This window comes from Canis lupus, chromosome 26, assembly GCF_011100685.1.
Source record: "Canis lupus familiaris isolate Mischka breed German Shepherd chromosome 26, alternate assembly UU_Cfam_GSD_1.0, whole genome shotgun sequence".
NCBI classification, from domain to species: Eukaryota; Metazoa; Chordata; class Mammalia; order Carnivora; family Canidae; genus Canis; species Canis lupus.
The window spans coordinates 29,949,857-29,977,648 of record NC_049247.1 but is presented as its reverse complement, the minus strand read 5'-3'; the positions used below and the strand labels follow the sequence as shown (position 1 = coordinate 29,977,648).

The following is a 27,792-nucleotide window of genomic DNA, read 5'->3' as shown; positions in this document are numbered from 1 at the left end:
TAAGCAGGGACAGGATGCCAAGGCCTAGGCAAAAGATGAGGCAGCAAAGTAGCACCAAGTAGCACCATGCAGCACCACCAAAAGCAGTTTAAGTTGCTCCAAATCTAGACCCAAAGTTAACTACTATTAACACCTGAGTAATTTTTTTGGGGTCTATCCTGAACAAATATTTTATTCTTTGGCACGATTGTGCTTGCTTTTTCATTTGATACATAATAAGAATGTTATTAAATATATTGAAACCTCTCTTTTTTAATGACTGCATGACACCATGTGTATACTTGTATCTAGTCACTTAAAGGTTGGACTGTATGCCATCTCTACATTCCCACAGCTCACATGCTAGAGTATGACCACCTTGCTTACAGGTCCAGGGGCCACAGTGGAGTGGGCTGGGAGGGAATACCTTCTGCATGGCTCCCAACAGGTGCTGTTTCTGGGGGGAAGAGCTGCTGCAGCTACCCTAGTTCTGAGGATAGGGAATCTGAGCTACCTGGATCTCATAAGAAGAATCTTGCTCCTCCTCCAATTCTACTTCCAGAAAAAAATAGCCCCATCTCTCCTCCCAGAAAATATGCCTGCAGACCACTAAAAAATCTGGAACCTGTGTGAACCCCTGACCTCAGCATTATAAGAAAATGAGCACGTGATCAGTGATGTTTTGGTCAAAGAACCACAAAATGGAGCCTTAGGCCAAAAGGAGCTTAGGAAGAACATGCCTAGAATTGCCTATAATGGCAGAACCTGGGTTCAGGTTCTGAAATGTCACATGAATAAAGGCCTGAAAAAAAAAAAATCACAGTGTACACAACAATTAATTTCTCCGACAAACAACTATAATAAATGCGGCCAGAAGATAACCTCCAAGTCTACAACTATAAGTCCATTCTGTTTATGTGGCAATTAATAATTAGTTTGGAACAAACTATTGATTACTAAACATAACAATAAACATGAATCTTAACAATATTATGCCAAGTGAAAGCAATGCAAGATGCAAAGAAATACTGCACAACTCATCAATATGACAGACATCACTGGAGTAGCTGCATTGGCCAAGGGGTATTGGGAAATGGGGCCTTGACTGGGCAGGGATGAGGGGTTCCTTATCATATTAACATGTATGATAATACACTACAGTGTATACTTTAGGTGAATACATTTGCTGTACATTATATATAGATAACAAAGGTTTTCTGAAAGGAAGCAGACATGACATGGCATCCAGTGCCTATGAGGACCATCCAGTGCCTTGTGTCCTGAGTCTGGACACAAGAGCTGCTCTGACTGGGTCCCAGGGTAGCCTCTCCTAGCTAAGTACATGCCTAGTCTCGAGTCCTTCCTCCTTCCAGGGGTAACGAGAGGGCCTAACCTCAGGTGTGGGGCAGAAGCACACACTGAGCACCACCAAAAGTGAGGGGGAGGTCACTCTTCTTTCAGGCCTCTGGGCTCTACCTCCTTCACCAGCTCCTTTCCTTCTCCCTGAAGGAGCCACAAAAGCTCTTGGGCAGGGGGGGTTGGGGCTCACCCAGACAGAGAGAGAACGGTCCTTGCTGCCAACAGCACAGCAGCAATATGGGCAGCTGGGCTTTGCAGAACTTCCATTCTTCTGCTTTTTTTTGAAGATTTTTGGGTTGAATTTCTAAAGCCAAACAACAAATGTTAAAATAATTAATCAAGCATCAAACATATACCCCATGCCAAGTATCAGAAATATATAATACCAGCCTGTCTACGGGAAACCCACACTGACATTCTCCCAGCCCCAAGCACTCAGCATGCTTTACTTCATCTTCATAACTACCTGGGAGGCATTTTGCTGAGGTTGAAATGGAGTTTCAGGGAGGCTAGGAAATGCGGGCCAAGTCACCCGATGAGTAAGTAAGTGGTCAAACAAGGATTTGAAGCTGGCTCTACTAACTCTCCATTTCTGGGCCTGCAGCCAGACTGACAGCATATGGGAGCTACTGAAACTGGCTCTCTGAATTCCCCTTGGCCTGGGCAAAGGCAGTTCCAGGACCTGGCTTTAGGGACAAAGTCTTGACAGAGGGCAACGGGATTATCAGATATCTATTCCATTAATCCCTTCCTTCACTGTAGTTGTTGCTCAGAGTCAAAACTGTCTAGCAGATCCTGATCAACCCTGAATAATCTCACTTGGCCAGGGATGGTGGCTAAGTCATGCTAAAATGTACACTGGGGACCATCCTCACAATGTAATCTGGGTGCTGCTTTTGGCAAGGTTGGAAGTACACAATGAGTTCCTGCCACATTCCTGGATTGAAAGGAGTGGGAACTCTAGATTCAGAGCGGAATCCCCTAGCCAGGACAACTGAGGAGGAAGGGTGGATCCCTGGAGACTGATATCAGCTGGCCTGGCCCACAGGGCTTCTAATCCCAGAGGGCAGGCAGGAATGGCCAGTGGTACACAGAGACCAGACAACATGGCACCTGGAGGTGTACACCCTGGGTTTGAATCTTCAGCTACCCTGAGTTGGCTGAGGGGCCTCAGTACCGCAATCTCAGAGAGCCACTCATCCAGTGCCTATGAGGACCACCTGATAGTCATGTGGAACCACTATGCTAACCTGAAGCGGTGATTTTCTAACATTTTCCTAATAAGGACCTGGTTTCAAAGTCCTACATGGGCTCCAATACAAAAAAAATTAAAGCAGCAATATTTTATTTGTATAAAACATATATATATATATTTTAAATCACAGCATATAATATTTATTATCACCATTTTAAAGATTTATTTTAGAGAGAGAGAGAGGGAGAGAAAGAGCATGCAAGCCAACATGTAGGGGGAAGGGCAGAGGGAGAGGAAGATAGAGAAATTCCAGTAGACTCCCTGCTGAACGTGGAGTCTGATGCTGGGCTCAATCTCATGACCCATGAGACCATGACCTGAGCTGAAATCACGAGTCAGGTGCTTCACCAATTGAACTACCCAGGCACCCCTATAATATTTATTGTTAATTCAAACAATGGGAAGGATGAATCCATTTTAAGGAACACAAAAAATTGAGATCAGGAACCCAGATGATCTTTTTTTTTTTTTTTAAAGATTTTTTTTATTCACGAGAACCACACAGAGAGAGGCAGAGACATAGAGGGAGAAGCAGGCTCCCTGCAAGGAGCCTGATGCAGAACTCGAACCCAGGACCCCAGGATCGTAACCTGAGCCAAAGGCAAACGCTCAACCATTGAGCCACCCAGGTGCCCCTTATCTTTCATTTTTATCAACCTTGGCCCACCAACCTATTTATTTTGCTTTGGTTGCCCAGTGCTGAGAAAATCCTCGTTAATGGTAGCCCGTATCTTCTGATACCCTTCACCTTCCATGTCAAGAATGGGCAGGGCAGCTCAGACTCAGGTGATCCACAGTATAGCCTCACAGCTATGACTAACTGCTGCTGGGGTTCAGGCACACACACTGTACCTGTGTTCCCTAGAGTCTGGCACTCGTTAGGACCATCATGCTTTTTTTTTTTTTTTTTAAAGATTTTACTTACTTATTCATGAGAGACACACAGAGAGAGGCAGAGACATAGGCTGAGGGAGAAACAGGCTCCTCACGGCCCAATGTGGGACTCAATCCCAGGAACCCAGGGTCATGACCTGAGCCAAAGGCAGACGCTCAACCACTGAGCTACCCAGATCACTATGCTTAAGCACCCATGACCTGACCCAAATGTATAAAAAGGCTAGTGTGGAGCTATAATGTTTCTAAAGATTGATTTTTGTAATACTCATTAAAACATGTATGTATTCTGTTTTGTAAAATCTGTTTAAAAATTATGAAACATAAATATGAAAAAAAATTATGAAACATAAGTAAAATGAAGCATGCAAGCCATAAGAATGTGACATGTGCTGACTCTCAGAGCCCACCACCTCAGTCCCACATGTGATCCAGCCTTGGGGCCAGGCCCTACTCAGGTGGAGGCTAAGCATACTCACCACGACTGTCACAGCTTTCCGGTGCCCGACAAAGTCCATGTTGGTCTTCCAGCCCTCCCGTTCAATGATCTGGGCAGTGGGGCCAGAGTTGTTCATGGCGTGGGCAGATACCAGGTAGTGCCCATCCGGTGACCAGCTGAGCCGTAACACATGGGTCGTCCCTCCACACTGAAAGAAGAAACATCTGTACTTGGAGGCAGCTCAAGACCAACTGTGTGACCAAAACTCTGTCCTTAAGAATAAAGTGGACTTCTAATTTAGAAATATATGGTGATGGAGCATGTACACAAGCTTCTGGCTATTCTGACAGCTGTTAACATTCCAATCTCTCCAGATGATCTAATAAAAAAGGCTGTGTCAGATGAGACTGGGAGCTGCAGTATCCTATATTCCTCTATGGATGCTGAGCACAACAGAATGGCATAGACCTGAGGGGACCAGTAGGATAGCCACCTCTTTTAACTGTCAATTCTGTTTGGGCCAAATCTATCTGGCCACTGACCTCTTTCTTTTGCCTAGCACATTAACTCTATCACATTAGGTCTGCAGAGCATTGACTTCAGTGGAGAAAGAACTCTGTGGACCTCTAGGAGCCTGTCTCTGTAATGTAGCCAGTGGCAATGAGCCACTATGTACTTTCTCTAGCCTGCTTCAACTGAAGTGGTGGTACTCGCAAAGGAAAGAGCTTCGTAAAGTCCATATAAACCATAATATGTGTAGCAGAAAGGGACTGCTCCCCTGACCTCGACTAGGGCTGAAGCAAGGCATCCCTCCACATTATTATTCCTGCCAAATGAGAGGACATGAGCCAGAAAACCAGTTCCCTAAAGCTCAAGGTCAGTCTAGGGGCAGCCTTTAAGACTTAGGAATTAAGATCTTGCCTCATAGCCCCAGAGAAGGACATGACAAGGCGTGGACTGAGTGCAGTGATGCATCGGCCTCAACTTTCATCTGGGTCACAGATGCAGGCGGTCCAGGCCCACCCGAGGTTGAGGAGTCCCGCCAGCTCCCACTGGGATTCCAAACATTCCTACCTATCTACCATAGCTGCCCCCAGGAACCCTGCTAGTGGGACCCTGCTGCCTAGTTGCTGGAGCCCTGAGGGGAAGCTCCGGAAGGCAGGAGGGCCCATGTCCCCTGTACCAGGCTGCAGCCAATGAGCGCAGGGTTAAGTAGGGTGAATAGTATTGCTAATGTGGTGCTGTTGGTTTAGGGAAAACTGAATACATGATTTCCACCTTCCTTCTGCAGCCAGCCCTAACCTGTGGGCAAATGTCTGTATCTCCTGCAAAACTTGCTCACAGCCCTTCCTCTGATGCAATCAGCACTCCTGGGCTGTTTCTGCACATTCTGGACAACTCATCACCATATTCATAACAGATGTGAAAGTCTACCTTCACACTAGGCTCTAACCTTTAAGGGAGAGACTTCATCTCAGTCCACTTTCATTTCCTTTATCTAGTACTATCCTTCTCATAGTAGGGACTTAAAAACAAAATCTAACAAATAATGGAGAACTTGAACTCTGATTCCACATGAAACAAGAACGCAAATAAAGGAAAAGGTAGTAAGATACTATACAAGTCACTGTAGTCTGACCTCCAGACATTCTGCACACTGTACTGTTTATACTACCTAAGAAAAGAAGCTGGCAGGCCTGTAAAGTGCAAATCAGTGAGTAAAGCCACAGCACAGTCAGAAAAAATAAAAGATAGGGCCTCCTCCACCTGTGTGGCACAATGGTATAGAGGAATCACCAAGGTTCTTTTCAGTTTTTTCTCACTTCAAAGTTGGACATTTAATACAGTTTGAGAAATGGAAGATTTTCATCATTTGACTCTTGGGCCCAAATGCCCATCCCAGAAAATGCTGACCCGTCTGCTCAGGCCTCTAGACTCTGCATTCACCCACAAGGTCTGGACCCCAGCCAACTCCTCTGTCCACAGAGGCCAGGGAGGCTGCTGGACCGAGCTCCTTACCTCATCAAAAGGCTTGGTGATGCTGGTCTCCAACTGCCAGTCTAGCGTTCTCCACACCTTTAGGCTGCGGTCATCAGCTTGAGAGGCAATGTATTTACCAACAGGGTCCCAAGTCAACCCCTTTACCAAGCCAGAATGGCCTCTCAGAGTAGCTAGAATTTCTGTGGAGGAAAAGAATAGATTGGAAAAGCATTAGCTAGGGGAAAATGACGAGTCTACATAGAAACATGAGCTGTAATCCATGGGCAATGGAAAGGCTGGCCAAGAGAAGGGAACTCAGGAGTCTACCTTGGCCAGCTCCCAACCCTGGGCACAAGCAGAAGAGCCCCCTCTGATCTTCTGTTAAGACAAAAGCAACCTGAAGGAAGAACTGCTCCTGGGAGGTGGACACTGTGATTTTCTTTCAGTCACAGCTAATACTGAGCCTGCACAGGTCCCCTAAAGGGCAGGCAAACAGGGATCCAGGCTTGGGCCAGAGCCAAATTCTGCCCCTTTGACTTGTTTGCAGTTGGCAGCTCTGTCAGGGGTTTCCCCTTCAGAACAGAAGGCCATGCCCATCTGGGCTGTAACATCAATATTTCTGATTATGAACCACTCTGGCAGCTCCCTGATAAAGAACAGGGCTGACAGCTCAGGGGGACACAGCACTGTGCTGAAAGTTCTTTGTAAGTCATCACTGAGAACAAAAGTGTGCAAGACAGCACATCCTAGAGGTCTGCAATCTAAATGCCACCCCAACTCTAAATCTGGCCCTCTGTGACCTGGACAAAAATGCCCCCATACACATAGTAGCTTATAAAGAGAGAAAATGACATGGGTCAAGTTCATGGAGGATGCTTTTTAGCCCACGAGCAAAATATATTCCAAATACTAACAAGGAATAGAAGTAGCTTAAGAGTTATAAACTGCAGTGAAATGCCAGGTCATGCCATCCATCTGTTATGACTTTAAACACATTAATAAGAAATACCAATCTTTTGCACAACTGGATTTGTTAGCCTTTATCTGCTTAAGGGCTTCAGAGAGGAGATGTTAACTAAGTGGAAGGCCAGAAGCCCAGCAGTGAGGAGGCATGCTTTCAAAGATATATGTGTGTGTAGGGGGGTGCCAGATGCCCAAGAACATGCAACGCTACCCTATCACCTTCATGACAGGGTGGATGTGGCACATACATGCTAGCACTCAGTTACTATTTTTCTTTAACATATACCTCTTTTAAAACCTTAAACAAGTGTCACTGAATAAGAAAAAAAGAACTGAATTGCTGACAAGACACATGTATCTCCATTCACTGTGAGATACTTATTACCACCAGCCTTAGGAGACAGAGAGCCCACCCTGCTCCAGATGATCAGCCCATTTTTGCCACCACCCAGTCAGAGGCCCAGACCTGGGAACTTCACAGCATTCCAGATGACGACAGTATTATCCACACTGCACGAAGCCAGCCAGGCATCATGGGGAGACCACGCTACATCCATCACATCTGGAAGACAGAGGGCTGGCAGTGAGTCTCTTACCTGGTGTGCAGACTCAGCAAGGGGGGCACTCGACACTTGACTGCCAGGTGGGCCTGCAGCCCCTAGCATCTGACATTTTAGGAAACTTAACTTCAGATAATCATAACTAGACTGTTTTTTAACCAATCTGCAAAACTACCCCACTAAGGTTTTTGAACTGGTCATGACATTTGAAGCATCTATGTGACCTCGCTCATCCCTCTGACAAACAAGGTAACTAGGGGCATAGCTGAGAGTTTGGGGCCAAATAGAAGAACCCTGGCTCTGATACCTGCTGGGTCTGTGGCCTCAGGCTCGCTAAGCATGCTTCTCTGATCCCAAATGGGCCTGAGCCCTTTGAGCATTACAGGCACAACACTCAGCAGAATGCTTAGCACACAGCCAAAGTTCAACAGCTGCTGAATAAGCGGGAGGCCATTTTTAGGCCTTTCTCAAGAACTGGACCTCACCTCTAAGACCCCATCAGAGCATCCCTTCCCTAGAGAGCCCCCAAACGCAGTACTCATGTTTACTTCTTTATGAACAGTTTTCTCATCTGTAAAATGCAGATTAAAAAAAAAAACACCCTATGCTCAGAGTGTTATTATGAAAATTAAATGTGAGAATTGCTGTAGCACGGTGCCAGGCACACACCAAGGCATCGATAAAGGTCAGCTGTGATGGTGACGATGACTGGGCCCATCTTGCCGTGCAGATGTGATTTTTCTAGCCTCTGTGCCTGGTGCAGTGCTAGGTGTACAGAAGAATGGCTGGCGAGGCGAAGAAACAGAAACACAGCAGCAAGTTAATAGCTATCTAGTCCTCTCCCCATAAGATTTTTTGAAAAAGTGTAAGCAAAATACTCAAAACTTCTATTTTTTTTTCTATTTTAAAAAAATTTTCAGGGACAGCTTGATGAATTTTCTCCACAAGGTACTGCACTTTGTATTTCACACTGCATACACACTAGGGTGCTGCATTTAGTATCCTCATAGCCTATGTGATCCTGAGGGCTTCGTTTGTTCGGCTGTGCATTCTAGGTCTTTGAAAGCATTCACTACCATAAACAGACCTAATTCAACAATGAACTGTTAACTCGGTCCCAAGTTTTTATGCCAACAAGCACACAGGTGTATGCCACTCTCTACACTCTGGCTTATTTCCTGTGACTGATATCCCAAAGTGGGACTCTAGGCAGAGTGCCTGAAGATTTTTCTAAGTCTGGACTCTAACTCTGTAGGCTGCTTTCCCGAAACCTCTAGGACTTCACACTTTTATAAGCAGAATGTTCATTTAAAAATCCTCTTATTAGCTTGAGGGTATGATTTGTTTCCCTCATTTATTAAGTACATTTTGATGTTTAAACTTTGATTAGTAAAAAGTGAACATTTTTCATATCTGTCTAAAGTCTTCTTGGACTGTTTTGCTCCTACCTTCTGTCTGTTGGGAACTCTTTTGTTCAGTGGGTCTAACAAACACCAATGTAGTGCTTATAAAAATGAGGACTAAAAACCTCCTCTAGGAGCTTAGAGGCCAGGAGGGGCAGACATGTTAACATCAGAATTTCACCATGGTACCTAAGTCTGAGAGCAGAGAAGTGGTCAGCTGGGAATACCAGAAGAGAGATGTGATTTTTCCATCCAATTACCATGGACTACTGATAATACAGACATTAGCTTCAAATTCTATCAGTTTATCTTCCTATCCTATAGGAGATTTATGTAGTAAAATCTCTTATTCTCCTTTGTGACCTCTTTTATTGCCTGTTAACCTTAAAAATATTCCCTCTGCTAGAGGTTTGATGAATATTCAATTGTTTTCTTCTGCTTTAATTATTTAGACTGTTTCTCTCTTTAATATCTAGAATTTATTTCAGTGCATGGTGTATTTAGTGAGGCTCTACATTTCTCTCTCCTCATCTATAAACTGTGTTGGTTGGTTTCAGTCTAGCTCTGTCCTCTTCTGGGTCTTTCTTGAGCATTCTCTAATGAGGCTTCCATCCAACTTCACCAACATGAATAGCACTTAGCTAAGGCCATGGGAGGCCTCCATATCAAGTCCAGTGATCAGTATCCTCAGTCCTCACCTGACCTCAAAGCAACATGTAATGGGCTGCTCAATTGCTTCTCCCTCAAACATTCTTCCACTATCTAACTGGCCTCCTCTCCATCACAGCCTTTTTCACTGGTTCCTCATCACCCCCAAAGCCCAGCCTAGATCTACCCTTGGTCTCCAGTCCCACATATACTTCTTCCCTGTACTCCACTCTCACATATCAAAATGCTTATGCAGCAGGGCCACTTATACCTCTGCTAGGCAATGCAAACGTGCCCCAAAGCCAATTCCTAAATATTTCCTTCAGCAAACATTTCTGTCCCACCCACACACCTTCCATCAGGTGATGGTAACTGTATCCTTGACACCCTCCACACCAGTTTCCAGGAAGCTGTCCTGATTCCTTTGCTTATCTCACACCCTACATACCATCCCCACTGCTCCTCCTGACTTCCACTGCTGTGACCCAAGTCCCCCATCTCTCACCAAGATTATGTCAGCAGTCTCGTCGGTGGTCTCTCTAGTGCTGCCTATAGTCCATGCAGCTGCTACAGGCCTCCTTACTCCTCTGCTCAAAACCCTGAGCCTTCCCATCTCACTCAAAGACCCCTTCACAGTGGCCTAGAAGGCCTGCCCCTGCTTCCCTCCCTGTTCATTCCCCATGTCCTAGCCTCAGGTGGTTCTCTGAACATATCAAGCACATGTCCACATTCCAAGGCTGCTGTCCTGGCTATTCCTTTGGCCTGGAAAACTCTCTGAATGTGCACACCATTGTCCTCTAACCTCAATGTGGTCTTCCCTTGGGTGTCACCTTCTCAGGAAGGCCTCCCGGAGAATGCCATCTTATTTTGCTCCATAGCACTTATTTTCTAGTTTCTGATGTGACTAGTTGTCTGTTTCTAAGAATGTAAACTCCCTGAGAGTAGAAAAGCACCCAGAACATATCAGGTTCTCAATAAATATTTGTTAAATAAACTTGGGGGGAAAAAAGCATCTTTATTTTATTTGGTCTTTCCATTTATGAAGTACCCATTTTATCTCTCTCAAAAAAGGTTTGTGGTTTAATTCTTACAGATCTCAAACATTTCTTGGTAAGAGCATTCCCGAGTATTTACAATTTTTTCTTCCTGCTGTGTAAGTGTTCTCTTCGTAGCATCAGATATTCTAATTCACTATTACTAGTGAAAGATGAATAATTAAAAATTTTCCTATATATCAATTCAACAACTCATTTTTATTAGTTCTAGGTGCTTTTCAACACTTCTTAAGTTCTAACAACTGTGAACTTAATGTTTTGCCATTAGTTTGAAAGACATAGGACTTTTTTCATGTTAAGGAAATAGCTTCCTATGTCCACTTAAAAATATTTTTATTGGGGGGATCCCTGGGTGGCGCAGCGGTTTGGCGCCTGCCTTTGGCCCAGAGCGCGATCCTGGAGACCTGGGATCGAATCCCACATCGGGCTCCCAGTGCATGGAGCCTGCTTCTCCCTCTGCCTATGTCTCTGCCTCTCTCTCTCTCTGTGTGACTATCATAAATAAATAAAAATTTAAAAAAAAAATATATTTTTTTATTGGGATGCCTGGATGGCTCAGCAATTGAGCATCTGCCTTCGGCTCAGGGCGTGATCCTGAAGTCCTGGGATCGGGTCCCACATTGGGCTTCCTGCATAGAGCCTGCTTCTCCCTCTGCCTATGTCTCTGCCTCTCATGAATAAATAAATAAAAAATCTTTAAAAAATATTTTTATTAAAAATTGATGCTGAATTATCTAATATCCCTTTCAGAACACCTCCTAAGATGACTGTTTTTTTGTTTTGTTTTTGTTTTTTTTTAAAGGATGCTCCATGCCCAACTTGGGGCTTGAACTCACGATCCTGAGATTAAGAGTCACATGCTCTACTGACTGAGCCAACTAGGAGCCCCAAGGGTCTTTTCTTATTTAATCTTCTAGTATGTTGTTATAGTAACAGATTCCCTTTACACAAAACTCTCACTTTTATATAAATCATGTTTAGTCAAAATGAATTACTGTTTTTAAAAGTTATCAAAGTCACGAGCATACGTTTTATTTTTTCATATTCGTCTATATTTTTACTATTATTTTTTTAGGTTTTGGGAACCCAGGGTGACAGCTTCCTTTGAAGAATAAATATTTCTACATTCTGGAATAATTTTTCTTAAAAGCTTGAAACAATACATCAACAAATCAAAAAGTAATTTTGAAAAGGAAGCATTTCTGATTATTTCAAAATTTTCACTGGTTATTTAAGTTTTCTTAACCTTATGCTGTCAATTCTGAAAATTCCTATTTTCTAGAAAACTGTATTTCTTTTAGCATTTTTTTTTTAGTTTAATAAACATTATGCTATACTCTGATAATTTTTTTCCCTCTGGGTTAAATGTTTCTCTAGATCCTTTACATCTAATTTCACCTAGGTTTTTTTCCCCCTATCCCCTCCCCATTAAATATGCCAACTTTGCTTTCAAAGACCCAGTGCTTTCTATTTATTTCTGCCTTCTCACTGATGTTTCTTCTTAAAGAGTTCTGCTCACAGCTGCTATCAGGACCACCAAACAAGGAGTGGGTGTTTCTGCTGAAAGTAGGCAACTCGACTTGCCTGGTAAAGGAGAGCCCTGGCATGGTGGGCCTGGAGAGAAGTTGAGGTTTGGCTCAGTCCAAGTCTCAGGTTAAGGAACCCATCAAGAGCCTCATGGAAGCCCCACCTTACATTTAAACACCTGCATGGATACTTTCTTCAAGTTCCAGAGGAGTCCAATTAGACTCTGTGGGCAATTGTGAGTAAGTGAGGTTAAATTACACATTTTTATGGTTATCAACAATTATACAATGCTACTCTGTCAGCTTTTAAAAATGTGGAATTAGGGGCAGCCTGGGTGGCTCAGCAGTTTAGTGCTGCCTTCAGCCCAGGGCGTGATCCTGGAGACCCAGGCTACCTGCATGGAGCCTGCTTCTCCCTCTGCCTGTGTCTCTCTGCCTCTCTCTCTCTCTGTCTCTTATGAATGAATAAATAAAATTAAAAAAAAAATGTGGAATTAAGCTATGGTCACCAAGAGATGGGTTTGTTCACCTTTAAATTGTCTATGGAGTATCTGTAGAATATATACTGTCAGTGGATTACAACCGATGCCTTTCAAACCACTCCCTCTTGCCCTATCTTCTCCCAGAGCTCCAGGCTCAATTCCAATGATCTTGTGACATTCTTCACTGCCCCTACTCCCAAAACTCAGCATCCCACGCTGAATTGTTGTCCACTCTTGTAAGCCCACTATCATTATGGTCTGAAAGGGGACACCCCTGGCTATGCAGGCACCAGCTAGGAATCTCTCTCATCTCTCCCCAGCTTTGTCCTAAGAATTTCCCAAGTCAGTCTCTCCCCTCCAAACCAATTATCCCAGACCCGGTTCAGGTTTTTGTAGTTTCCATCTGAACCACTGAAACAAGCTCATTTTCTACAACTGTGTCAGATCGATCTCCCTCTTACACCTCAAAGGTTTTAAAGCCTCCCTATCTCTTCCACAATAAAGGTCACCTTCATTAACAGGGAACATAAGCCTTCAATGATCTGGCCCTTGACATTCAGCCAGCCCCACTCTGTTGCAGCTTCCTGCCTTGTATGCAAAGTTCAACTGTGCTGAATCCATGCACACCAGGCCTTTCTGGCTTCTGCTATCCCCCTGTCTGGAAAATGCTTCAGGCCATTCTTGGGCACTAGACCACAGGCTTTCTGAGGTACAGTCACTGGCATCCCTGCATGAGTGTACAGCACATGGCTTTTGACTGCTATTAACTGACCTTCCTTCTCTTCAGTCCAAATCTGCAAAATGTGTCCTTTTTCATTCCAAGTCTATTAAACACTTTGCAAATATACGCAAGGTCAAGGGGGTCATTGGGCCCCTTTTCATGTGTGCTAGTTTCTGTGGAATAAATAAAGTGTGCTTACGGACTTAGTGATCCACTGATGAAGGTATTGATTCAGTTCACCAGGATAAACAGCAGAACATGGGGATTTCTACATTGAAGATATAAACATATACCCCATGAGGGCAGGAGTGGGGGCACTGAATGCAGCTGGAGGCAGGCAGTGGAGACAGTGACTACAAAGACCCTGAAGGACAGGCATGGTGTGACCAATGGTGATGGGGAGGGACGGCCCAGACATAAGGCTGTTTTAAGGACCAAAACAGTCCACAGGGGCCATGGAGGTACTGCTGCTGACCTCAGACAGCTGCCAGGGCCGCCCACCCCAACAGGCAGCCCCACTCACCGCCTGAGTGACTCCGGAGGATGGAGACACATCGCCACTGCTCCACATTGGCAAGCTTACCACTGGAGCCAAACACGGTGCTGGGGCCGATGTACCTGTGTGAAAGAGGAGTCAGAAAGGCACTCCAAGCATGCTCTAGGCACTGCACAGAGATACTCACTGCAGCGCGGCTTATCATGGCAGACAGAACAAAGCAAAATCAGGCAATGGCTGGAAAGCATCAAATTGCTGAACAACAGGGGCTGATTAAGTAAGTCATGTTCCATGCACTTGATGAAATACTACATAGCCATCACAAATCTTGTGGTAAAAGACTATCTACTGCATGGGGAAATGTTCACCATATATAATTAAGTGAAAGAAGCTGGCCACAGGACATTCTATACAATATGATAGATATCATTATGTAAATAAATAAATAAAATACATGTAACATGGATATCATCTATGCATGGAAAATGGATCAGAAAGACAGACATGAAAAATACCAAAATATTAGCCATGGCTTTCTTTGGATGGTGATTTTTATATATTTCTTCAGATTTCCAAACTATACACTAAATACGTTATTTATGTTGACTAAAACAGCAAAATCAATGACAGTCTTTTTAAAGCCCTCTTGCAAAGCATTGAAAGCACAGGTACTAGCTCTTGCTGTGCAAGCAGTCTGGGAGTTCCCCATGGAGGTAGCACTGACACAACTGATGCACAGAGCCTCTGTTAACACAATTTGCTCCTATAGAACTCTTTACGAACTCCCAGAAAGAGCTCACTGAGTGAGCCAAAGGAGACAGCGCACCTCTGTTCTCATGGCCATGGCGACAGGGTCACTCTGGCTAAGCAGTGAAGTAGAATCTGGTTTCCTAGTCTGACTGGCCCCAGAGTCACTTAGTGAGCTGGTTATGTAGTAGAGTCCCAGGACCCACCCTGAGAGGCTCTAAGTTTATACAAAAAGTTTTCTAGGTGATGATTAGTTCATTATGGGTACAGAGCAGGCACTTTCAAGGGGGCTCCTTAGAGACCTAGGGTGTGGCTGACAGAGAATGAACGGCAAAGAGGGTGGGCTCCAGATCCCCTCCCCCAGATTCCATCAGAGCACTTTGACTTTGACTTTTACCTATGTTGTATGTTGGGAAATTTCATTTGAAAAGCAAAACAAACAAAGCTACCAATGTCAGCAAAGGAAACGATTAGCATTCCTCTTCAGGTGGAAACTCTGCAGCCCCGTGAGGGGGCGACTGAGCAGGTCTCCAGGCAGGTGGGTGGCCTCCCAAAGCCTTAGTCAGGCCCTAGCTGCTCCTGGACTGTGTGTGCTTCCTGCTACTCAGGAAGTTGGAGCTCTAGGGACTTCAGTGTCAGAGTAGGGAAAGGTGACTATGATTAAGACCAGCAAAGAAGCTTCTAAAAATAAAATGTGAAGAAAGGAAAATGATGCTTACGTAGCCCGCTTCCACACCATAATCAGTTTGTCATCTCCCCCAGAAGCTAAATACATCCCACTGTTTGACCACCGCACACAGTTCACACATGCTGGGAAGAAAAAAAAATAGGGTGATGAAAATCCAATAGTCACGCCCATTTGTTTTATGCAGAGTCTGGCAAGATGCAAAGGGTTTATAAAACCTATTCTCTCTCAACTATTCAAGGCATCCACTATGGGTGAGTCCCAGAAGAACAATCCAGATCAAATACTATCCTACTTATGCTGTAATAACAAATGACCAGGACAGAGTTTGGAGGGGGAAAGTCTATATAACCTGAGAAGTGTTAGTGCTGGATGAAACAATACAAGGAAGTGAATTTCCATGAAAACTGATAACTAAATCTCATTATTTCAAAAGGGTTACCTCATGATGAGATGTGTTTCTGAGCAGGGAGAATTTTTGAAATGAGGGCATGAACTAAAAAGGCTGAGATGCCTTTTCCAAAACTTTCAGGGGAACAAGCCTGCTAGAGCATAAAACCCTGACTTCATCCCATCTAACACTTTTAAATTTGGATTTTCCAAACTTGTCAGCACTTCAGGTTGTCTGGTTCTGCACTTATAAATTAAAACCAGCAGAAATGCCTCCTAGGCCCCCAAATGGGTTAGAGCCTCTGGGAGCACTCGCAGCTCAGCCTTTGGGAACCCTGCAATACAAGGGATATATCCAAGTTGTAGGACTTGTGTTCTAGGTTGGAGGGCACGGAGGCATATTGGGAGAGCAAAACACACAGAGGTAAGGGAGGGGACATAACTGTTAATGGAGCATCTCAGGGGAGGCAGCTAGGTTGGAAACCAGAGCCAGATACAGTCACCCTGATGCTCAGAGGCAGGAAAATAAGGCGCTAAACATAGGAAAGGAAACCACAACACTGTCCAACCATCAAAAGATCCTGGCAGAGGGCCTCAGAGTGACACAGTGGCAATCTGAGACATTTTGGTGAATTGTCTTTAATACACCCTTCCCCAGAACCCTACTGCTTCCAGGTTGCTGGCCCCAAAGCCCCATGGAATCAGGCAGTAACGACTCATGAGCAGGAAATCACCAGAGGTACCTGCAGACTGTCCAAAGATGGTTCTGTGGGCGGGCCGAGTCTTCTGCCGAATAACTCACCCAGGTGTGCAGCCAACATCTGTGCCTTCAGACAGCAGGCCGAGGGGAGTTACCGCCGCACGGGGCCTTATCTTTCTAATTACAAACACATGTGCTAACCTTGGGCACTCTGCCAACACGCAAAGCCTGCAAAGGGCCACTCTGTAATACCTAAGTGATTGTCCATCTGGCAAAGCATCTTGGGAATATTTTCATCCTTCTCGTCATCCTCCTGGAGGACTGGAGACATATTCCAGATCACAACCTTCCCAGAATCCTGTCCTGGAACGAAGGAGCAGAAATAATTCAATGTTCAAGAAGTAGAAATCTGATACTAACTCTGAGACATAGTCCTCATTTAGCTTTCACAAACTATAAGGGACTGGATTGGAGAAGAATAAATTTGCATTACTCACGTAAGTTATAGAAAAGAAATGAAGAAAAGTGCTAATAGGGATCAAAAAGCATATGGATTTAGTAGTAGGGGGAAGCCAACCTGACTTTGAAAAGAACTTTGGACTAGAAATCAGGAGAGGGGACTGAGCTCTAGTCTGTCTCTAATACAGATCCCTTAGGAGCCCCTCTATAGAAGCTCCTCATCCCTGCCCAGACCCTCACTCCTCATCCGTAAGCTAAAGAGCTAGAAAAGCTGATGGATGTCCCAGGATCCTTTCAGGTATGTACATGGGAACCCTACCAACCAAGGGGAACAGCACATCCCTCCCAGTACTTTGATCCCTTTCTAGGTGCTGCCTGGAGTCCATGGCTGCTTCCAGAGCTGACTGGATGCTTTGAGACCTAAGTCTGAATTAAATTGCCCTGAACATAGGAAAAAAAGGCTGATTACCTATCTGCCCTCTGCTGTCACCTACAGATGGGAGATCAACCAAAGGAAGGCATTTAGGGTTCCCGGGATCATAAGGCGATGTACTATTCTGCTAAAAAATTTATCTATGCATTTGACAATGATTCTTCTTCTTCTTCTTTTTTTTTTTTTTCTTTTGGCCATGATTTTTCTTTCTAAGCTTTCAATTTACTGGTAACTAATGAAAGTCTGGCCCCTTATTTAACTCTTACAGAGAAGCAAAAACCAATAAATGTCTACAAATGGGCATGTCAGAATTACCATAAGGCATACCTAAAGCTGCCTATTGGCCAGTATGTAAAAATGTTTCCTACACAGCTCTTCCTGACCTTACTATACTGAGAAGGGTGGGAAGGTATGCCTCTTCTTATGGATGAGGGAAAAACTCTGTCCCCCAACTTAGTCCAATGCTCGTAGGTAACATCAGGGGGTACCTTCTAGTGCAGTCCACAATGTCCAGAAGGAGATCAAGGCCTCCCTGAATACCCTTGCAGCAGGAAGTCCATAGACAACGCACCCTGTAGCACCTGGCTTGAGTACCTGGAACTCACAGAGGTGCTCTGCAGGTGCTGTCCAGGAAGGCACTGGCCAGAGAAAGACACTGCTCTAGGCCAAAGCTGCTGGGGCTAGGATCTGTGGGAATGCTACCTTGTGCTACCATATATACATCTTGGTGTCTTGGCTTGAAAAATGACTGTCTTTCTAAGCAGGGCTGTTATTGTGACACTGCAACACTGGATGAAGTACACTGTGGACCATATATTTTCAAATGGCATGGGCACTTTTACTTGCCCACAGTGTACTTGTTCTCTATCTTAGTCGAACTCCTCTGAGGCCAAAAGATGAGCCTAGTAACTATATGATCACTTCCATATTTACTTTAACCACTTCTTCCCCTTTTTCAGATGAGAAAGTGCTGCCAGAACGAAGATAAGGACCCAATCTTAGCCTCTGGAGCTGGGAATCTATCCATGGAACCACCCATCATTCTCCATGTTCAATACGCTGCAGCTTGGGGATGCAAACTGATTTTAACATTAACCCAATGAACAGGAATTAGAAAGATACACCTATTACCAAAATATTTATACAGAGCAAGCACATTAGAGCCAAAAAAGGATTTTGATTTAACCTGTTCAGATAATAGATTATAATAATACATTTTAAATGGAGTCATACGCATATTGAAAAACGTTAAGTATTCTATCTTCAGCTCAGTGGGCAACCAGGAGAATCAGAGCAAGGTGTCAGGACTGTGAGTGCTCCCTCTTGTGAACGTACCTTGTCCTCCAGTTGCGAACTTGGTCCCGTCAGGGTGAATATCAACCGAAAAAATTGGCTTGCCTGGAAACAAAGGAAAAAAAAACACACACACAACATCTACCTTGGCTTGTATTCACTGGAGAACAGCAAAAGAGTTAAAAATTTTGAAATAGAGGTTATTTAAGTAATATCTCTCATCACTGCTCCTAGGAAAAAATAATAGGCTGCCCATAAATTACCTTAAAACTGCAGTGATCTAAAAGTTTCAGTTAAAGTATGAGCTGCTGGAAGACTCTCCAAGTGACATTAAATAGCTGAGTCTAAAAGGGAGACAAGGCATTCTGTCACTAAAACAACTGAGTCCATAGATCGCCTGAGCATTTGCACAGAGGTTCAGCAGATAGTAGGTGGCCACATAGTGGGGACGTGCTTTGTAAAGGTTATGAGGTATTTATGCAGTATCTCTGAGTCACAGGGTTTACCTCTCCAGCCATCTCTCCATCCCATGGACCTGCACTTATTAGCTGGCAGCTTGGACACAAGCACCCTGGCCTTTCTGCCTCACTGTCTGACAGCTGGGTAGGACCAACAGCTGACTGTGATCACAGGTATCACCTCCCTCATGCTTCTGTTTGCAAAAATTCTCCTGTGTATTTGTGCTGCATCAAAGTCCATAGAGAATCAGCCTTCTTGGCATCTCTGATGGTTGAACTTCCTCCACAGGATGTACCCTGTTCAACTGGATGTTCAGTCCCTCTAGGGGGAAGGACTATAGTTTTTAGCTCCTTGGAGTCTCCATAGGGTGCAGAGCCCATAAAGCTGTATGGCTAGCTTGGTGGATCAGACTGGCAAAGGCGTCATGACAGCTTGAAAATCCAGCAGGCTAGAAGTATTCCTGAGACCTGGGCCCTATGGTGTTTGTCAGCTCCCTGGTATGCTTCCATGCTAAGAGTGGCAGGTCAATTGTTGTCAAGTTCATCACCATAGCCTCAGCTTCTAGCATAGGCCCAGTGAGTGGTGGCTCAGTAACATTCCTTCAGTGACAATCAGAAGCATGACAATAGACTGAACATCAGCAATCACTATTATAAACAAGGTGCCGTTGCCAAGGAGTCTCTTGGTTGAGGCTGCTCTGTCTCCATTACCCAAGAGGAGTTGGCATGGACACCAGAAAGAAGGTTACTAGCACTAGAATCACATGATGGCAAGTACAGGCAGGGTAGGATGAGGCAGGGGCAGGCAGTGGCTGAAAGTCCTCCCAGGGCTACTGTCAAAGTGTGGAAAGTCAAATATTGGTACCCAAAAAGGCAATCGCCAGCATGAGCCCCAAACAATAGACGGCTCACCTTACCTTTTTCCACAGAGCCACACCCCTAACAGGCAAACTGAGCCTGAGCTTCCACAAGACAAGGGGAAATGTGCTCTCCTTCTTGTCATTACATGGTAGTGGGGAAACAGCTGTGTAAGGCCACCAGTAAGCAGATGTGCCAAATGCCAAGGGCCTTATTTTGTCTCAGAGAACAAGCAGAAATCCTAGGAAAGTTGGAAATCACATCACATATTATTTCATCTCTACTACTTACTGAAACCCAATACAAGGGCTGCTACAGCAGGCCCCAGTCATCCTGGCAGCTCCAGCTTTGTCCCTGAGACCCTCAGTCACCTCCCAGCCCATACCTAAGAGCCAGGGCTCTATAATAACAGGTCGAGTTCAACCCAGTAGCTGATTGCCTTCCTGGAGTACATGCAGTATACTCAAAGCTTCCCCAGATGTGCAGACCCTAATTAGCCCCATCTTCATCTTTAAGAAAAGAATCTAGACAACTATATACAGTGAGTAAAAGAGTGGTAGGTACTGGGGGAACACAAGTAAGGACTGGAAATGTTCAAATTGGTGCTCTGGTGCCTATGCACTCAGACCTACACTGGCATGCCACATCCTTCCTAGGTCAGGTAGCTGCCACATGTTTTAAGCCTGAGAGCCTGACACACTGCTGCTGAGCATGTGCCACATTTTCCCAGAGGCTGGGAAACAGGACTTGAGGGAAGCAGTAGCAAGAAGGTGGCTTTCTTGACCACTTGGGCCATGACAAGTGCCTGACAGGGAAGCCTCAAGAAACAAGTAAGGACAATTAGGGCTCTGTGCCCAGGCTAGAGCTATGCACACCATGGCATCTAGTGCTGAGCCTGAAGTTCAGTGTCCTGCCAGACAACAGAGGAAGGGGACTAATTAGCACCACTAAGAGCCTTGTGAAATTCAGAAGAACAGACATCTCCAAGTATGGTGAGGACAGTGGCAGGAAGCCTCAACCCCATCAGTGCTGCCATCTCCACTCAGGACCTCCTAGAAAACTGCAGTGGGCCAGTCCTTGTAGATGCCAGCCATGCTACTCCTTCCAGGAGAGACAGAGCCACAGTGGGTATAGCCCAGTGGAGCTCTCCTTCCCAGCCCATGACATGCTCTACTGAGCATCTGATGTACCTCTTCAAGCCCTGCAGGCAGCATGGTCTGGTGTATTCTCTTAAATCTCACACTGTCCCATGAAGCGGATAGTTCTGACATCCTCATTTGACAGAGGGGGGAAAATGAGGCACACAAGTTAGGAAAGTTGCCCAAGGTCACACAGCTGCCTTCTCCAGACCCTGAGCTTTAAGTATGTAATGTGCTGCCCTTCCAGGTGAAGCTAGGAGGGGACATGCCTGGAGATGCTGGGAGGGCTCAGATGATACTGCCTGGAGGGAACTGATTCAAAGCTCATAGGTGAAAGGTGAAGTAGGGAGCGAGAGCCAGAGCTATGCACACATGCGTAACTAGTCCTGATGACCTGGACTTGGTCTTGGACTGCTATACTAAGCATTGATCACCCTCTGGCAAACCAGATTTCTCAGGACTCCTGACCTTGCATGCTTCCCTTCCCTTGAATTTGGGTTAGTTCTGTGATCTGTTTTAACTAACAGAAGTGACTGAAGTGATGCTGCTCCAGTTCTGAGATTAAGCCTAAAGAAGTTCAGCTTTTGCCCTCTGGAAAAAGGCAGTTTCCATGTAATAAGAGCATGTACTCTGAGACCACTGTCCTGAGACCCCCAAGCTGGCCACATAGGAAAGGTCAAAGAACCCAGATGACAGTGAGAACCAGGGCTCTGACACAGGACCCAGGGTGAACTGTTCTGGCCCCAAACTGCTCCAGCCATCCCAGCAGGTACTGTGCAGAACTAAGATGAGCTGCCCTGCTGAGCCTGGCCAGGTTTCACAATCACAAACAAATAATAAAATAGCTATTGTTTTAAGCCAGCAAGTTTTGGGATAGTTTGTTATACAAGAGATAACTCAAAATGCTAATTCATTCAGTTTTCTGCCTAAGGCAACTGGAGCTGCATATTTGTCATTTTCACCAAAAAAAAAAAAAAAAGTTCTGACTCAGCATCAGACTTGAGAAGGCCATCAGGGAGGAACATCCACCTGGCCATAGGAGTACTTTTCAGTTCCTTAGGTCTGTGAGATACTGTATTATATGTCCCTTCAAGAAGCACATCAAAATGACTCATGTGCAAGTCAAAGACAAACCTGACTCCCCAAGAGCACACATAGTCAATCCGAGCTGAGCAGAGGGGCTCCGTTGCACAGGTACCCACCACAGCCCAAGTCTTCCCCACCATACCCATTCACAGCATCAATGGGATGTTTTCTCATCCATCCACCTTGGTGGTTGTCTATGAGGCCTGCTATGGGACTAAAGCTACGAAAGGTTCAACCCTACCCTCAGGAAGCTCTCAGTGGCAGGTGTCTGCACAGGTGGAAAGCTACCTAAAACAGCTTGGGCTTCCTACAGAAACCACAACTGAAGTGAGTCCCAAAGGCTGAGGAGGAGTCAGCCAGAAGGGTAGCAAAGGGAATTTCAGGCAGAGGGGACATGGTATGGAATGCAGAATACTCCTGACAAGCTGCCAGAGTACAGGGAGTGAAGAGGCTCAGGAGATGGGTAGGGGCCAGCAAGACCCCACTGAGGAACTCAGACCTTCCTTTATAGCTACCTCTGAAGCAAGGGAATGCCAAGGTCAGATTCACATTTCAGCTCCACACAGCTGTGTAGGGCACGGGCTGTTTTAAAGACTGGAGGAGGCTTCAAGGCTCCAAGGAAGGCAGAAACGAGGGCTGGGAACAGACCTGGATTTAAACAGTGAACATGCTTGGGCAGAATTTTCAGCCCTGCCACTCAACAACTATGTGGCCTTGAGTAAGTTCTTGAATGTCTCCAAACACTAGTTTCCTAATCTGAACAGTGTGGAAGAGACAGGTACCCTTACAAACATCTTCTGAGAGAGATTAAGATGCCATGCCACATTGCTTCAAAGATGCACACATGTTACATGTGAACACTTCTGAGATCACGATGTGCTTTGGTGAAAGGTGTGACTGGGGTAATGGGCACCACGTTTCCTTTTGTAGAAATGTGCCACAGTCAAAGAAATATGGTAGTGCACCTACACAAAGCCATCAGCATGATGCTGACTTCCTACCTCCTTCCAGCACTAGACTCTTTAGTCCAAGGAATACAGTGGTTCACATTCCCTCAGCAGGAACGGACCTCCTTTTTTTTTTTTTCTTTTTTTTAAAATTTACGATAGGCACACAGTGAGAGAGAGAGAGAGAGAGAGAGAGGCAGAGACATAGGCAGAGGGAGAAGCAGGCTCCATGCACCGGGATCCCGACGTGGGATTCGATCCCGGGTCTCCAGGATCGCGCCCTGGGCCAAAGGCAGGCGTTAAACCGCTGCGCCACCCAGGGATCCCCCCCCCCTTTTTTTTAAAGGGCTCTTTGAGGTAGAGCTGAGGGAAAGGATCTATGGCTTGACTAGTTACAAAACTTTTCCTGTGGAACAGCACAATATTAAAGATGAATTCCCGGGATCCCTGGGTGGCGCAGTGGTTTGGCGCCTGCCTTTGGCCCAGGGCGCGATCCTGGAGACCCAGGATCGAATCCCACATCAGGCTTCCGGTGGATGGAGCCTGCTTCTCCCTCTGCCTGTGTCTCTGCCTCTCTCTCTCTCACTGTGTGCCTATCATAAAAAAAAAAAAAAAAAAAAAAAAAAAAAAAAAAAAAATTTATAAAGATGAATTCCCAACTACTTCCTGCATTCCATCTTTCTTTGTACAAAAACAGAGACAAAAGAGAAATTAATCCAGTACCTGGGCCCTAGAGCTGCCAGGCAATCTCACATCCTCTGAATGACAGTGGCCAGCATGTTCTCCCTGTACACCCACCAAAGCCCGTTCTCCTTGGGGCTCTGCTTCCACGTCACCCTTCCTGGACACCTTGCACCCCTCCTCAGACAACAGATAGTACCCTGCTGTCACTCTCTCCACAGAGCTATGACAGCCACTGTTCCCTGTCTGGGAGCTGCCAATCTGACGACTGCAGCATGAGTGCTCTCCTTCTGGCAGGAATAGCGTGTAAGGTACAGAAGCTGAATTCTGACATGTGTGGCCAGAGAGAATCCTCCTCCTTCACATGAGGGGAAAAGACCCAAGGAAGGAGGCCAAAATGTAGAACTTAAGAATAGCTGGCCCTCTTGGTGGCCTTCAGATCTGTGGTTTGGACTCCTGTCTTTGGGCCTTTACAATCTGACAGCTCACCAGACAGATCCAACTGCAACACCTGTGAGCACGTCCTGCTGGAATGGAAGCTTGGGGGAAGTTGAGGCCCTTTGCCTACTGCACATTGTTCCTAGAAACACTTCTGTACAGCCAATTAATACCTGGTTTTAACAAATTTTGGCAAATTTGTAACTAAAAATGAAACATGGGGAAATGTTTGAAACATTAATTAAGCAAAAAAAGTTACAAAACAGCATTAAAATATAAGGTGGGTGCAAAAGACATGATCTTGTATGTAGAAAACCTTGAAGATTCCACAGAATAAAAAAATTTAATAAAGTTGAATGACATAAAATCAACAAACATTAGTTTCATTTCTATACATCAACAGTGAAAAATCCTAAGAAGAAACTAAGAAAACAATTCCATTTCAAATAGAATAAAAAAATTTTTAGAAATAATAAACTTAACCAAGAGGGCCAAAGACTTGAACACTGAAGACTAGAAAACAGGACAGAAAGAATTAAAGACACAAATAAATGGAAAAATATCCTGTGTTCACAAACTGAAAGACTTAATACTGTTAAGAGGTCAACAATACCCAAAGTTCTACAGATTTAATGCAATGCCTATCAAAACTGCAATGATAGAGGCATTGGCTGGCTCAGTCAGTACCAAGTGTGCGAATCTTGATCTCAGGGTTGTGAGTTCCGGCTGCTTGTTGGGGAATAGAGTTCACTTAAAAAAAAAACAAAAAACAAAAAACAAAAAAGCAATGACATTTTTTGCAGAAATAGAAAAAACAATCCTATTATTCTTATGGAGTCTCATGGGACCCCGGATAGACAAAAGAATCTTGGAAAAGAACAAAGTTGGAGTCTTACACTTCCTGGTCTCAAAAGTGACTACAAAGCTACAGTAATCAAAACAGTGTTTTATTGGCATGAAAAAAGACCTATATACCAGCATAGCAGAATAGAGAGCATAGAAATAAACCCTTGCATATGTGGTCAAGTGATTTTCAACAAGGGACCAGTCCATGAGAAAAGGACAGTTTTGTTAACAAATGATGCCAGGAAAAATGAACACTCACATGCAAAAGAATGAAGCTAGATCCTTATACATATACAGAATTTAACTCAAAATGGATCAATGATCCAAATGTAAAACCCAACACTATAAAACTCAAAAAAAAAAAAAAACATGAAAGAAAGTTCAACACCACTGGATTTGGCAATGATTCTTAGATATAACACCAAAGACACAGGCATTTAAAGAAAAAAGAAAAGACAAATTGGACTTCTTGAAAATTAAAAACTTTTGCCCACCAAAGGGCACTATCAACAGAATAAAAAAGCAACCCACAAAACAGGAGAAAATATTTGTTTTTTTTTTATTTTTTTAAGATTTTATTTATTTATTCATGAGAAACAGAGAGAGAGGCAGAGACACAGGCAGAGGGAGAAGCAGGCTCCATACAGGGAGCCTGATGTGGGGCTCCATCCCAGGTCTCCAGGATCACGCTCTGGGCTAAAGGCAACACTAAACTGCTGAGCCACCCCGGCTGCCCCAGGAGAAAATATTTGTAAACCACATATTTGATGAGGGATTAATGTCTAGAAATACAGAGAACTCCTAAAACTCAATGACAGAAAGCAGAAAAAAACATTCAAAAATGGGTAAAGGACTTGAACAGATATTTTTCCAAAGAAGACAGACAGATGGCCAACAAACATAAAAAAGATGCTCAACATCATTAGCTACCACAAAAATGCAAATCAAAACCAGAATGAGATTACCTCCTCACATCTATTAGGTGAACTACTATTGAAAAAGAGAGAAGGAAAGAATAACAAGTGCTAGTAGGGATGTGGAGAAATTGGAATCCTGTGCATTGCTGGTAGGAATGTAAAATGGTATAGCCACTATCAAGGCAGTATGGACATTCCTTAAAAAATTAAAAATAGAATTACTCGGGATCCCTGGGTGGTGCAGCGGTTTGGCGCCTGCCTTTGGCCCAGGGCGCGATCCTGGAGATCCGGGATCGAATCCCACATCGGGCTCCCGGTGCATGGAGCCTGCTTCTCCCTCTGCCTGTGTCTCTGCCTCTCTCTCTCTCACTGTGTGCCTATCATAAAAAAAAAAAAAAAAAAAAAAAAAAAAAAAAAATATTAAAAAAAAAAAATAGAATTACTCATGATCCAGCAATTCCACCTCTGGATATATATCCAAAAGAACTGAAAGCAGGATCTGGAAGAGATATTGTACACCCAGGTTCACAGCAGCATTAGTCACAATAGCCATGAAGTAGAAGCAATATAAGAATTCATTGACAGATGCATGGATAAGCAAACTGTGGTGTATACATATAACAGAGTATCATTTAGCCTTACAGAGGAAAAGGATTCTGATGCAGTCTACAACATGGATGAATCCTGAAAACGTTATAATTAACATAGGCTAGTCACAAATAATACATGATGTAATTTATATGAGGTCTCTAGAGTAGTCAAATTTATAGACAGAAAGTAGAGTGGTGGTTGCCAGGGCCTGGAAGTAGGGAGAATGGGAAGTTTCAGTTTGCAAGATGAAGAAGTTCTGGAGATTGGTTTTACAACAGTGTGAACATACAAAACACTACTGAATTATACACCTGAAAGGTGGTTAAGATGATAAATTTTGTTAAGTATATTTTGCCACAACTTGAAAAAAATGCTAACCCAAACCAAACCAAACCAATCTATCTATATACCTATATAACTCTATCCACACACCTACCTACCTATCTGTAAGGTATGGGGCATGAGAGGGTTATAAAAGGTATTCATTACAACTCCTCAATGCCTTGACTATAGTGGTGGATACATGAACCTACACAGGTGAAACACTATAGAGAACTAAACAACCAGGGGTGCCTGGGTGCCTCTTCAGTCAATAAAGCCACTGACTCTTGATTTCAGCTTAGGTTCTGATCTCAGGTCCCAGGATTGAGCCCTGTGTCGGGCTCCATGCTCAGCACAAAGTAGGCTTGTCCCTCTGCCTCTGCTCCTCCTCGGCTCTCTCTCTCTCTCTCTCTCAAATAAACAAATAAAATTACTAAAAAGAAAAAAGAAAAAAGAAAGAAAAGGAAAAAAAAAAAAAAAAGAACTAAACTCCTACCCAAACACAAATGAGTACAAATACAAGTGGAGAAGTCTGAGTAAGACAGATGGATTGTGTCAATATCAATGTCAATGTGATATTACACTGTTTTAAAAATGTTACCAGTGGGAGAAACTGAGAAAAGAGTACAAAGAATCTCTTAGTATTGTTTCATTCCACTGTGTGGTCATCTACAACTATCTCAATAATAAGTACACACATATCTATGGTCTGTTTTTAAATATGCCTGTGTGGGGCAGCCCAGGTGGCTCAGCAGTTTAGTGCTGCCTTCGGCCCAGGGAGTGATCCTGGAGACCCGGGATCCAGTCCCATGTCAGGCTCCCTGCATGGAGCCTGCTTCTCCCTCTGCCTGTGTCTCTGCCTCTCTCTCTCTCTGTGTCTCTCATGAATAAATAAATAAAATCTAACATATATATATATATACACACACACACACACAAGTATATATGTCTGTGTGTAGTAATATAAAATAAAGGTAAATATCAAAACATCAGTGGCTGTCAGCAAAACAGACTCCTAATGCAGGTAATAATGTATATTTACA

General features: G+C 44.2%; 1 protein-coding gene across 3 annotated transcripts in view; it reads right to left on the bottom strand.

Annotated features, from left to right (window-relative positions):
• Window positions 1-27,792, bottom strand: part of HIRA (histone cell cycle regulator) — an 89,147-nt gene that overhangs the window by 50,922 nt on the left and 10,433 nt on the right. For 2 of the 3 annotated variants that reach the window (XM_038575903.1, XM_038575905.1), the window contains exons 2-9: window positions 18,510-18,572; window positions 16,535-16,645; window positions 15,227-15,317; window positions 13,788-13,882; window positions 7,336-7,431; window positions 5,946-6,106; window positions 3,967-4,134; window positions 1,529-1,642 (exon numbers count right to left, since the gene is read on the bottom strand). In XM_038575903.1, the coding sequence (XP_038431831.1) occupies window positions 1,529-1,642; window positions 3,967-4,134; window positions 5,946-6,106; window positions 7,336-7,431; window positions 13,788-13,882; window positions 15,227-15,317; window positions 16,535-16,645; window positions 18,510-18,572 (899 nt within the window). The other variant, XM_038575904.1, reaches the window with a different exon arrangement.